The sequence below is a fragment of the Chelonoidis abingdonii genome, chromosome 2 (genome assembly GCF_003597395.2).
Source record: "Chelonoidis abingdonii isolate Lonesome George chromosome 2, CheloAbing_2.0, whole genome shotgun sequence".
NCBI classification, from domain to species: domain Eukaryota; kingdom Metazoa; phylum Chordata; order Testudines; family Testudinidae; genus Chelonoidis; species Chelonoidis abingdonii.
In genome coordinates this window covers 48,819,378-48,832,845 of record NC_133770.1, presented here as the reverse complement: position 1 = coordinate 48,832,845, position 13,468 = coordinate 48,819,378, and the positions used below count along the sequence as shown (strand labels likewise).

The 13,468-nt window shown below is 40.8% G+C and overlaps 1 protein-coding gene across 10 annotated transcripts in view; it reads right to left on the bottom strand.

Moving 5' to 3' along the window:
- ANKIB1 (ankyrin repeat and IBR domain containing 1) overlaps nucleotides 1–13,468 on the bottom strand; it is a 167,125-nt gene that overhangs the window by 71,570 nt on the left and 82,087 nt on the right. For 9 of the 10 annotated variants that reach the window (XM_032798119.2, XM_075062347.1, XM_075062345.1 and 6 more), the window contains 2 exons: nucleotides 10,487–10,787; nucleotides 1,027–1,209 (listed from right to left, as the gene is read on the bottom strand). In XM_032798119.2, the coding sequence (XP_032654010.1) occupies nucleotides 1,027–1,209; nucleotides 10,487–10,787 (484 nt within the window). The remainder of the gene's footprint in view (nucleotides 1–1,026; nucleotides 1,210–10,486; nucleotides 10,788–13,468) is intronic. The other variant, XM_075062351.1, reaches the window with a different exon arrangement.

The following is a 13,468-nucleotide window of genomic DNA, read 5'->3' as shown; positions in this document are numbered from 1 at the left end:
GGACGGGGTCATCTTATAAATCCCTTAATCAAGCCACTCCAAAGCTGCACTACTACCTCTTACCTGGGTCCCTCTACTGACAATCCAACGTTCAAGCTGATCTGGCTCTGCATGTGCATTTTAGAGCACTTTATTAAAAAGCAGGTCATGATTGGAAGGCAATTTTAAAATGAGAAACCCCTACCCAAAAAACATACCTAAGTTACTCCAAAACCAAATTTCAATCTAAACTGAATGTGCCTACAAATTCTAGAGCACTTTTAAAAATGGACATGAAAATTACATGCTTTCCTGCATCTGTACAAGATCTGGTTTACAGCAGTTCAAGCCACAACCCTCTAGAACAAGAAAGAAAAAATTAATATACACCTCTACCCCAATATATCGCCGTCCTCGGGAGCATTATATTGAACTCGCTTTGATCTGCTGGAACGTGCAGCCCCCCCGAAGCACTGCTTTACCGCGTTATATTCGAATTTGTGTTATATTGGATCACGTTATATCGGGGCAGAGGTGTAGTTTGAAATATTTCAGTTTGCAGCTGCTTCTTGGTGGTATTCACTAGTTGAGGGGACGAAATATGCTGTGGATCCTTCTTATATTTCCCCCCTCAATTTGGAGAAGAAAATCGTAAGAAACTGAAAATTTTAGAAGTTGATTGTTTTTGGACGGCTTTATCTCCCAACTTACTTGACCAAATCACCCCAAATGTGCACCACTAACTCTACCCCTAGCTTTAATGTGGCACAGCAATTTTCAATGACAACCTGCATTGCGTATGTAATTCAGAGCTCTCTGAAATACTATGAACAGAAAGCTCTGTTCAATCTTAACTATGGAATCACTACTGCTCTTCTGCAGTGTGCTTAACTTTAAGCATGTGCGTAGTGCCACTGAAATCAGTGGATCTAAAAGTGTGCCTAGAGTTAAGCTCATGCTTAAGATATTTTCGCCTCTATCACAAAGTGTTGCTAGACATGCAGATTTATAAAACCATAAAGTACACAATTAAAAGTTTCACTTCACCTCTCTTTTGTCTAAAGCAGCATATTCAGCTTCAATGCTTTCAGCTTCAGGATCCCGTGAGAATACCATTTGAGATTCCAGGTTGAGGGCCAAGTCTTTATGGTGTTGCTTCTCAGCACAGTCACAGGGAGTATCTTTATTTTCATTTTCCGCAAATAAGTTTCCACCATGTTTTACCAAAAGCTAAAATCAAAAATCAAAAGTCAACACCGATAATTACTGACTCTAAAAGATGTCTAACATTAATAAACAGGGATCAAATATGGACTAGTATGTAAAGTATACAAAAGGAAGCTTGCATATTTGCAAAGGGATTACAGAATACATTCTTTATTAAGAAATAAAGTTAAAACACATGTTACAGAATGATTTCTATTAATTTTGACTGGTACCTGGGCATCAAGTGTGTCTTGGTTAGCCAGCTGTACTGCAGTTTAATTTTTAAATTAACAAGTGATCACATCAGCAAATGGTAAATAAGCCTCACCCCACTTCTTGAAATTTTACAATGCAGCTTTTGTAAAATGCCTGTCACAAATCAAATTCAGAGAAAATTGATTTGCTTTGAAGTGGTGAAAAAATGTTGTTTTACCCTTCAAACCTGAAGAATGATAGTATTTATCTTGAAAAATCTAAGGGGTAGAAAGGGAATCAAGATTAAAATGGGGAGGGATAGCTCAGTAGTTTGAGCATTGGCCTGTTAAACCCACGGTTGTGAGTTCAATTCTTGAGGGGGCCACTTAGGGATCTGGGGCAAAATCAGTACGTGGTCCTGCTAGTGAAGGCAGGGGGCTGGACTCGATGGCCTTTCAAGGTCCCTTCCAATTCTAGGAGATTGGTATATCTCCAATTATTATTATTATTACTACTACTTTCTCTAGCTCTGCCCTTGCATGAGCTCTCCACCCCTTTACACTCCTCATTGCCTTCCCTCCAAAAGCATCCCCAGAACCCAACATCTTCTCAATGGGAAACAAACCTTACAGTCACCAACTAGATTACCTCCCCTATTAGTCACTTCTTCAGCATGGTGCCAATTTTGGCTATATATCAAAAAATCCACACCTCCATTTATCTTCCTCTGACACTTTCATGCATGAGATGGGTAGGGTAGGACCCAGCACTTAAGAGATCCATGACACAGTTGGAGCGTAGACAATGGGGTGGTTGGTTCCCAGTACTGGGAGCAGGTTGAATTGGCATGGACTATCACACGAGTTGCAATATCATTATTTTTCTAAGAGGCACATGTCAGGGCAGCATGCAGAGATGAAGTTTCTTGACACCTTAAATGACTGCTTCTTGGAGCAGCTAGTCTTGGAACCCACAAGAGGAAAGTCAATTCCTGATTTAGTCATAAGTGGAGAACAGGATCTGGTCCAAGAGGTGAATATAGCTGGGCCGCTTGGTAATAGTCACCATGATATAATTAAATTTAACATCCCTAACAGCCAAACCCGGTAACATTTAATTTCAGAAAGGAGGACTACATAAAAATGAGGAAGTTAGTTAAACAGAAATTAAAAGATATAGTGCCCAAAATGAAATCCCTGCAAGCTGCATGGAAACTATTTAAAGATACCATAATAAAGGCTCAACTTAGATGTACACTCCAAATTAAACAACATAGTAACAGAACCAAAGAAGTGCCACTGTGGCTAAACAACAAAGTAAAAAGCAGTGAGAGGCAAAAAGGCATCCTTTAACAAGTGGAAATTAAATCCCAGTGAGGAAAATAGAAAGGAGCATAAACTCTGGGAAATGAAGTGTAAAAATATAATTAGGAAGCCCAAAAAAGAATTTAAAGATCAGCTGACCAAAGAATCAAAAAGTAATAGCAAAAAAAAAATGTTTAAGTACATAAGCAGCAGGAAGCCTGCTAAACAACCAGTGGGGCCACTGGATGATCAAGATGCTAAAGGAGCACTCAAAGATGATAAGGTCATGTGGAGAAACTAAATGAGGGCTATGTATCCGTCTTCACAGCTGAGGAGGTGAGGGAGATTCCCAAACTGGAGCCATTTTTAGGTGTCAAATCTGAGGAACTGTCCTAGATTAAGATGTAATTAGATGTGGTTTTAGAACAAATTGATAAATTAAACAGCAATAAATCACTAGGACCAGATGGTATTCACCCAAGATTTCTGAAGGAACTCAAAGGTGAAATTGCAGAACTACTAACTGTGGTTTGCAGTCTTATCATTTAAATCAGCTTCTGTACCAAATGATTGGAGGATAGCTAATGTGACACCAATTTTTAAAAAAGACTCTAAAGGTGATCCTGGCAATTACATGCCAGTAAGCCTGACTTCAGTACCAGGCAAACTTGTTGAAACTATAGTAAAGAACAGAATGATCAGACACATAGATGAACATAATTTGTTGGGGAAGAGTCAACATGTTTTTTGTAAAGGTAAATCATTCCTCACCAATCTACTAGAATTCTTTGAGGGTCAATAAGCATGTATACAAGGGGGATTAGTGAATATAGCGTACTTAGATTTTAAGAAAGCCTTTCACAAGCTCCATCACCAAAGGCTCTTAAGCAAAGTAAGCTGTCATGAGATAAGAGGAAAGGTCCTCTTGTGGATCAGTAACTGGTTAAAATAGGAAACAAAGGGTAAGAATAAATGCTCAGTTTTCAGAATGGAGAGAGGTAAATAGTGGTGTCCCCTAGGGTCTGTACTGGGACCAGTACTATTCAACATATTCGTAAATGATCTGGAAAAAGGGGTAAAAAGTGAAGTGGCCAAATTTGCAGATGATACAAAACTACTCATGATAATTAAGTCCAAAGCAGACTGTGAAGAGATAGAAAGGGATCTTATAACACTGGGTGACAGGGCAACAAAATGGCACATGAAATTTAATGTTGATAAATGCAAAGTAAAGCACATTGGAAAACAATTTCAACTATACTCATAAAATGACGGGGTCTAAATTAGCTGTTGCCACTCAAGAAAGATCTTGGAGTCGTTGTGGATAGTTCTTTGAAAACATCCATTCAATGTGCAGCAGCAGTCAAAACAGCGAACACAATGTTGGAAATCATTAAGAAAGTGATAGATAATAAAACAGAAAATATCATATTGTCTCTATATAAATCCATGGTAGGCCCACATCTTGAATACTGCATGCAGATCTGGTTGCCCTATCTCAAAAAAGATATATTAGAATTGGAAAAGATTCAAAAAAGAGCAATAAAATGATTAGGGGTATGGAACAGCTTCTGTATGAGGCGAGATTAATAAGATTGGGACTTTTCAGCTTGGAGAAGAGATGACTAAGGAGGGATATCATAGAGATCTAGAAAATCATGACTGATGTGAAGAAAGTAAATAAGGAAATGTTATTTACTCCTCGTAACAGAAGAACTAGGGGTCACCAAATAAAATTAATAGGCAGCAGGTTTAAAACAAACATAAGGAAATGTTTCTTTACACGATGCACAGTCAACCTGTGGAACTCTTTGTCAGAGGATGTTATGAAGGCCAAGACTGTAATAGGGTTAAAAAAAAGAACTAGATAAATTCATGGAGGATAGGTCCATCAATGGCTACTAGCCAGGATGGGCACAGATGGTGTCCGTAGCCTCTGTTTGCCAGAAGCTGGGAACGAGCGACGGGATGGATCACTTGATGATTACCTGTTCTGTTCGTTCCCTCTGAAGCACCTGGCATTGGCCACTGTCGGAAGACAGGATACTGGGCTAGATGGACCTTTGGTCTGACCCAGTACAGCCATTCTTATGTTCTGCACCTGACTCAGCCATTTTCATGCTGTGCGACCTTGGCTAAATTACTTAGGGCTTGATCCTGCACCAGCCAAGCCAATAGGAATTTTTCCATTGACTTGAATAGGAAGAGGATCAAGATCTTACAACCCTCCTATGCCTCAGTTACCGAATTTATAAAACAAGAACACTGGTTACCTCGCCTTTACAAAGGGATCTGAAATCTATGGATGAAAAGTATTATTATTATTATTATAGTAATAATCATCATTGTCATAGTGGAGAGGAGCCCCAGTCATGGACCAGGCTAGGCACTATACAGACACAGAACAAAAAGACAGTCCCTACGTCAAAGAGCTTACAGTCTAAATACTATGGAAGTGTAAATATTCTTTATTAATTTGCACCGTCAACATCACAAATATTTCTGACAGGTTTATCTTTCAACAGCATTTCTGAACAATATTTTTCAGTTACTTTTAGTGTGACCAGATAATATTGTCTGAACCCTGGGAATTAAGGTGGAGTTTGTAAAACAGGGGGCACATTAGGTTTCTAAGAAGAAAAATTTACATGCAACTTCAAGGTAGCCCCTCTCTGTAGACAACATACGAAACAATATTAATATTTGACTTACAGAAACCAACTGTTGGTTGGTACTAAACTGTATTTGTGGCCTCCACAAAGTACAGTTATTTGGAATTAAAAATGAAAATGCAAAATATAAAACAAGGTAAATTTTCTGAATTTTCTAGCATCTCATTATCAATAATGTGGTATGATAAAGCTAAAAGAAGATATGCAAATATATTTCTTAATTGTTTTGAATCCAAAAAACAAATATTTGCTACTGATTTATCAAGATGGCTGGATTATTTCTTTGTTAAGTAGAGACTCTAATACCTGCAATTTTACAATTCAGGCTTGTATTCATCTTAAGTTTTTGCTAGTAAAAAATGAAGTTTATTTGATAATTCAGTGATTCTCCTTTTTGTGGAAAACATTATATTTCTTAAAAGAACCAAGTAGTTAATCTTCCAAACAAGAGTAAATCCCTAGAGTCAAATCAATAAAAAGAGATGTTTCCAATGCTCTATATTTGCTTAGGGAAGCACTATAAAAACCACAAGCTTAATTTTGGGCAGACAGTACTTTAGAGACAGCAGAATTCTTTCTGAATCTAAAGAAGTTTTGCATGTTTTCGGCTTTGTTACAAGATTAACAAATTCCTGACACCTTCCTTATGCTTAAAAATACTTATAAACCTAATGGGAGGGGAAGGATGAAGTCTCTTTGAAGCCATTATCTTTTAGAACGTGTGGCAATCGGGGGAGGTTCTGGCTGATTGGAAAAAGGCAAATATAGGGCCCATATTTTAAAAAGGGAAGGAGGAGAATCTGGGGAACTACAGACTAGTCAGCCTCACCTCAGTCCCTGGAAAAATCATGGAGCTGGCCCTCAAGGAATCCATTTTGAAGCACCTGGAGGAGAGGAAGGTGATCAGGAACAGCCAACATGGATTCACCAAGGGCAAGTGATGCTTGACCAACCTGATTGCCTTCTATGATGAGATAACTGTGGGTAGGGAAGGATCAACTCCTCTGCCATGTGGCCAGGGTCCATGGAGCACCCATCGAGATGGCTGAGGTACCTGGTGGAGTGTGTGAGGTCAGCTGGTCCGCAGGACACTGTCAGAGCATGTGGTGTCATGTGTATCAGTGAGCATTCTGGAGGTTTCAGTACTGGGTCTGCCATCGAATCCCATTTGCGTTTGCTTTTCCCTCCAGCAAGGGGGTCTTTGGTGCTAGCCTGGCAGGATCCATGAATGACGTCTCACCCAACCTGGCATGGCGTGGCTCGGGGAGGGAATCCTGAACTTATGCGCAGTCCTCTGAGGGGACCTGCTCTTGTGACTGAGAATGTTTTTCGCTCTCATGCCAGGACCTCTCCTTGTCCTTCAGTATCAACGGTTCTGCACTGTAAGCAGTGCTCAGAGAGGTGCTCGCCATAAGCACTAGCCTGCTAAACCCAGAGTTGTGAGTTCAATCCTTGAGGGGGCCATTTAGGGATTTGGGAATTTAACTGGGGATTGGTCCTGCTTTGAGCAGGAGGTTGGACTAGATGACCTCTTGAGGTCCCTTCCAACCCTGATATTCTATTCAAGTCATGGCTACTGCACAGGGAATCCTCCCGGGCCAGGATACGAGTGTGGTTGGGGTCACATAGACTCTTCCATGAGATGCTTCTGGAGACAGAGTTACCAGGCTTCCCTGGTCCTGGGCACAAAGGACTTTCAGATAACAGCAGCGCACATCTCAGCACAGTGAGCTAAGCACTGTGGAATGTCGCTGCTGCTGCAACACTGTCAAGGCTGCTAAGCTGTTACAGCTGCTCAGTGGTTCCGTTCTTGGACCTCTGGCATTATCAGCATGAGCAGAGAGCACCGTCTGCTAATTCAGCAGACCTCGATGTTACTCAAGAAAGACCGCAGGCTCAGTTCAGTGGCGAAGGCACTCAGCCAAGTTTATTGTTGATGAAACATGATACTAGTGTCCTGGCTCCGTGGGTACAGATACATTAACAAATGTATGCCTGTGACAATGGTACCAGGTCAGCCAGCACACCAGGATGCTGCCCCCTAAGCTGGACATAAGTGCCCCTCCTATGACTTCTCCTTTTATACACTGATACAAATAAGTTACGTATTATGCTCCTGACGTGGTTAGTTACCAACCCTACACCTTGTACCTGCTAGTTCAAACAAAACATCCTTACCCATTAGCCTGTTGTCCCATCCTTATCTTACAAGAGGTTGGTGTCTTCCTGTACCATCTCTTAAGAATGTGTTTATGTATTTACTTGAGAATCTGGATGTTCTTGTACCATTCTCTCTGGTCAGGAATGTGCAGGCCTACTCTTTGTGAACCAAAGGCAGTGAACCAGTTAGTTATGCCTAGGGCTGCAGCAAGGCCTACATACACCTCGCCCAGACAGTACAGGTACTACTGGTGCTCATCGGCCACAGAAAAGGAGCGCAGCAGGAGGCATGGTTTTTGAAGCCCAGGATCCTGGGTATAGTCCCTGGTTAGGGTGAAATCCCCAGGCTGGGGAAAGACTAACAACACTTCTAGTATACTAGAACTGCTAAAAACTATGTACACGCAACGGAGAAATAACTCTCTTAGTGAGCTAAGAGCAAAAGGAACAAGGGATTCTGGACTCAGTGCCCCTTACTCTCAAGTGAAGCACTGGAAAACGGGCCCTTGGGTTTTGCAGTTCTAGGCTCTGCTCTCAAGCTCATGCCCAGAGGGTTGCTTTTTGTCAGCTGTGGCCAACATATAGTGGATTTCCCTGGCTCAGATCAGAGTGAGGTCTGATAGCCTTCTGGATGTTTCCTCAACTAAAGCTGATGAACTTAACGTGTTCAGGGGAAACAAGCGAAAGATGCTCCACTTCGCAGAAATATGCGTCTTACCCAAAAAGTAGACGTTGGTGGTCGTCTCTCACATGGAAAGAACAATGACAAGAGACCCAATTCTTGAACTCTGGGCATAGATCCAGACTATGAGCAGGACTTCCCAACAAAGGGAAAAACAAGATATATAAAACTATACTATAAAAAATATATAACTATGCTAGCTTAAAAACTACTTGTGATATCTATTTACAGACTATAAAAAAGAAGCTGGAGAAATCTGTAGACAGAGGATTCCAACTCAGGCCACGGGGAGGCATCAGCCTGCAGTCTCTTATACCTTTGGTCTGGAGTATGAGATACTGACTGCATCTATGCTGGCCAATGGACACAGCTTGTTAAGAATCTCTGGGACTCGGGTGCATGGTGTGCATGTATTCCCACATATAGAGTACACATAGGTACCAGCACTCAAAGAACTGGTGGTATAGACCAACTTTTCTGTGTATTGTTAGATGCTCCCAAGGAAACAGAACAGGATTTTGCAACCAACCTAGCCACTTGGTCAAATGTGAGAGGAATGTGGGCCCCATACCCAAAGGAAAGAAACAAGGAACTTGGCATTAGTCAGTGTGGGCACAGGGAAAGATCAAAGACCTTTAGAGGGCTAGGCACAGTTGCCTCCTCCTCCTATATATTACATGTACATTTTGTTGTACTGTACAATAATGCTCAAAAATCAGATGGTTGTGAAAATGAGAGCCATGCTGGGGAAGGCAGGCTGGTAGAATTGTGAGTGACTAAAATCCACTGTGGTCAGAGCCCATCAGGCTGTCAGACCAAGGGAGCTGAAAGGAGAGAATAACTGAAGAGCTCACAATCTCTTTTTTTCCATGATATCAAAGATTTTACTGCATGTACAAAACTAAGAAAAGACAAAGCTGAAACAGGGCTAACAGGCAGTATCAGCATGAAACTGTAATACAATCAGAGACCTAAGCACTATTAAATCACCTGAAGGCACTCAATTAAGTGGAATTACTAGTCCAATTACACAGCAGCCATTGCCATTTAGAATCAGGTTTAAATTGATTCCTTTGCAGACCTCCCACTTAAGCAGAATTCCCAGTAAAGGCTTGGTCTACACTACATACTTACTTTGGTATAACTATGTCACTCAGAGGTGTGAAAAATCCACATCTCTGAGCGATGGTTATGTTGACCTTAACCCTGGATAGACAGTGCTATGACACAAGGAAGTATTTTTTCATTCAAACGCACTGTCAACCTCTGGAACTCCTTGCCAGAGGGTGCTGTGAAGGCCAATATAATAACAGGGTTCAAAAGGGAGCTAGATAGATTCATGGAAGATAGGTCCATCAATGGCTATTAGCCAGGATGGGCAGGAATGGTGTCCCTAGCCTCTGTTTGCCAGAAGCTGAGATTGGGTGACAGGGCATGGGTCACTTGATGATAACCTGTCTGTTCATTCCCTTTGAGGCACCTGTCATTGGCCACGGTCAGAGGACAGGATACTGCGCTTGATGGACCTTTGGTCTGACCCAGTATTGCCGTTCTTATGTAACATAGCTATTGCATCTCGTGGAAGTGGAGTTATTAAGCCAATGGGAGAGCTCTCTCCTGTTGGCTTAGAGCATCTTCACCAGATGTGCTACAGCTGTAGTGTAAATCTGTCTTAAAAGTGCCCAGAATAAGTGCCAAATACTGTATAGAATTTTCACATACATCAGAATTTGTTCTCATTGGTAAACTGTAGTTATGCTAACACAGAGAGTAAAGTTCATTCTTCAAATCAGCAGGTGGACACTATGGGCTACACATGTATAAGGTATTCTTTAGGCAGGGGATGAGTAGTTAAAATGCCTCCAGTCACAGCTGTTTTCCCATATTGAGGAGTGTAAACAAGCTTCTAAAATTTGGCTCAGGTAGCTATTTATTCCATTTTTCTCTTACATATTTCTCTAACATTAAATTCCTTTCATTAATTATTATTATTATTAATAACTAGTATGGTTCTTCCTCATACTATATGGTTTATCTTATAAAGTTAACTTAATAAGTATATGTAGTTTGATTTTCCTTTGATCTCTTCTCAGTTTGTGTGGCTACCTGATAGTTTACTGTTCTGTTCTTTCAGATTTACAAATGTAGCATTCTAAATGGACTTTTCCCAATCTTTGTAATTCTTAAGTTTGTATTAAAAATGTTTTCTTTGTGTAATAACCTTGTTGAATACATATATAAATACCACAATATAACCACAAATCTGTATATTTATATCTGTTTTTTACCTCTACACAGGTTTTCATCCCTGAGGCAGCAGCATAATGCAAAGGTGTATTTTTTTTGTTATCAACCGCATCAATAGCTGCTCTTTCATATTCTCCTTGGTCAAGCTTTGCTCCTTTCCATTTTAGGATCATTTGCAGACAATCTGCTCTTCTGATGTCATCTTCAGAGGGTCGTGCCAAGCGAGGATGAAGAGCTCCCTCAGCTATCATAATTTGTGGTCCCATACACAGCAAGTGCATAGATGTCTCATTCTGCACATTTCGTTTATTTGGGTTTCCATCTCTAACAAAAAGAAAAGTCCTACATGGAAAAATGAAGAAAAATAATCAGTATATAATGTAATTTATTATTTTGATACAGTAAGTTAAAGCAGAGAAGTTCCATTATGGCTGCTACTCTCTTCTAGCCAAGACTTTGATTTATCTAATTCAGTGATAAATTAAAAATATTTCACAGGTGTGAACTGCTGGTTATGATCTTAGTCTCTTGAGTTGTGCTGCTAAAATGTGGAAGTAAAACTAAAAATATTATTAATCACTCATTTGTGTGGTGCTCCTGGGTTGCTTTAATTTCTACTAGCAGTGCAAGAATGGAGAAAAGTTTCTTCCACAATATGTAAAGTTTTACACTCAGAGGTCTCAGTAACGAGCCCCTCCCTGCTCCAAGGAATGAGTAGCTTAAGTAGGAGCTGCCAGTCTGGTACTCCCTCTCCCAATGAAATGAGTGGGAAGGGGATAGAGTCAGGAGTGGCCAGAGCCTGGTTTTTCTCCTGCCCCCAATGCAATAATCTCATGCCCCAGAGCCAGTCCCAATGGGGAAGTAATCTGCACCAGTGAAAAGGTGCAGCTTTCTTCTCTTCTGAGGCTATGGGAAAGCAACAGATTGTGATTCCTGGAGTCACAATCTGGTTCCTGCCCAGCTTTACATTGCCCCTTACACAGGCAGGATTATAAAATTACAATCTAGTTTTGAGAGAAGAGAATTAGGGCATGTTACACCAGTACAATGAGGTCCCAACTTGATTGGGCCTTTGGGCTCTACTAGAAAAATAATTATCCATAAGGGAGGATAAGCAATCGGCAATTTGTGCGAGGGAGAAAATGGGGTCTTTGTAAGTGGCTGGTAGGAATCTGCAGCAGGGTAGTGAATTCAAGGGAAAAGAAAGATAATAGCAGGGAATGGAGTGTGAAGCAGAATCAAGGACTTTGCATGACGCTAAGCAAGATGGATCAGCTGGGAGGAGCTAGGAGATGGACCAGGAATTTTACATGTATTTGAAAAGGTCATTTGCAGAGATACAACTGCTCCAACCCCAACCACATGCAAAAATCAGCCAAACTCTCTGTCCACTCACATTCCAGCTGCTCCTTGCTTTAATGTGAAGTCTTTCGGACTCCCTCCTCACTCATCTCACAGCTTGTGAGAACCAAAAGAACCCAAAATACAGTAATACTTAATTTATAACTGTATTTTGGAATTTCACTGAAAGACATGTAAGGGAATGAAAAAATAACCCGAAAGCCAGTTAAAAAGTAGTTCCCAGTTCCTTTCAGCCACCAGCCTTATAAGAAAAATGGAGAGATTGAATTTTTTTTAAAAAGTGCTCTTAGTCTGCCATATTTGAAAAGGTGACATTTTATACTATCTGCTTTTTCATTTTATTCAGATTTACTTCAGTCTTTCTTTCCAAAGAGCAACTGTTGTGACGCTGGCAGACCAGGTCAGATCAGGGTCACAGGCCAATTTGGTTGTATTAATATAGACCTAAGTGAGTAATGTATAAGTATGTATTCAGATGTTTAAACTTCACGAAAACTAGTGAAATATTATTTGTACTGTTTTCACTTATCTGTTGCTGTTATAATGTAATAGCAAACACTTGCATTGTGTATACCCATGTAACTAAATAACCCACCAAAGAAACTTTGTGAAATGCTAATAAAGGACTTTATCAGAGAAGATGCTAATTCCAAAGCAAAAGGCATCGTGATGATGACCAGGGTCAAAAGGAAAAGTCCATGTGAGCAGAGACACTGTCAGCTTGTCTTCTGTCAGAAGAAGATATAAAAATGGATTAAAAGAAAGATCATTCATCTCCGGCCTGTTTGGACTCTTACAGGGAATGTACCATATGCAAAGCAGAGATCCCCAGAGACAATCTCGGTACCCTGAAAGACGTTTGGGAAACTGCAGCTCATTACATCACTGCCACCAATTGGAGTTATGAACTGTGATTCACCTGTATATATATTTGCTTCAACCTCTCAATAACTCATTCTTAGCTAATAAATCTTTAGTTAGTTTACTATAGAATTGGCTGCCAGCATTGCCTTTGGTGTAAGATCTGGAGTACCAATTGATCTGGGGTAAGTGACTGGTTTCTTGGGACTGGGAGAAATCTGATGTGCTGTGATTTTTGGTTAAAGTGACCATTATCACAAAGTTCAGTTTGTCTGGGTGGCGAGATAGGCTGCAGAATATAAGGAGACTGTCTGCAACTCCATGGTATGACTGGTATGGTGATCCAGGAGTTCACATTTGTTAAAGGCCTGATGAAATCTAATTACAGAAGATTCCACCAGTTTGGGGTACCTGCCCTGTTCCTGACAGTCTGCCCTGAAGTAGGCACTCACAGTTGTGAGTCACTCCAGACAGCGTGACATGTGCATTCAATGTTTTCAAGGGAGATAGACTTTACATTCTTCTAGCAAATTTAGGATGATAGTTTAGTAATTCTATCAACCTTAAAAAAAATTGTGCACAGGGCTGCCTCCATCAGGAGTTGCTTCAGCCTGAAGTCCCTTTCCTTTTTCATCCTTGGGAGGAACCCTCTGCAGATCTTGCAACGATCTGTTTGATGCGCCTCCCCCAGACACTGGAGGCAGGAGTCATGGGGTTCACCCATTGGCATGAACTTGTGGTAGGTCCCACATGGTTTAAACACTTGGGACTGAGGCATGCACCGAACTGAAAGAGGTGAG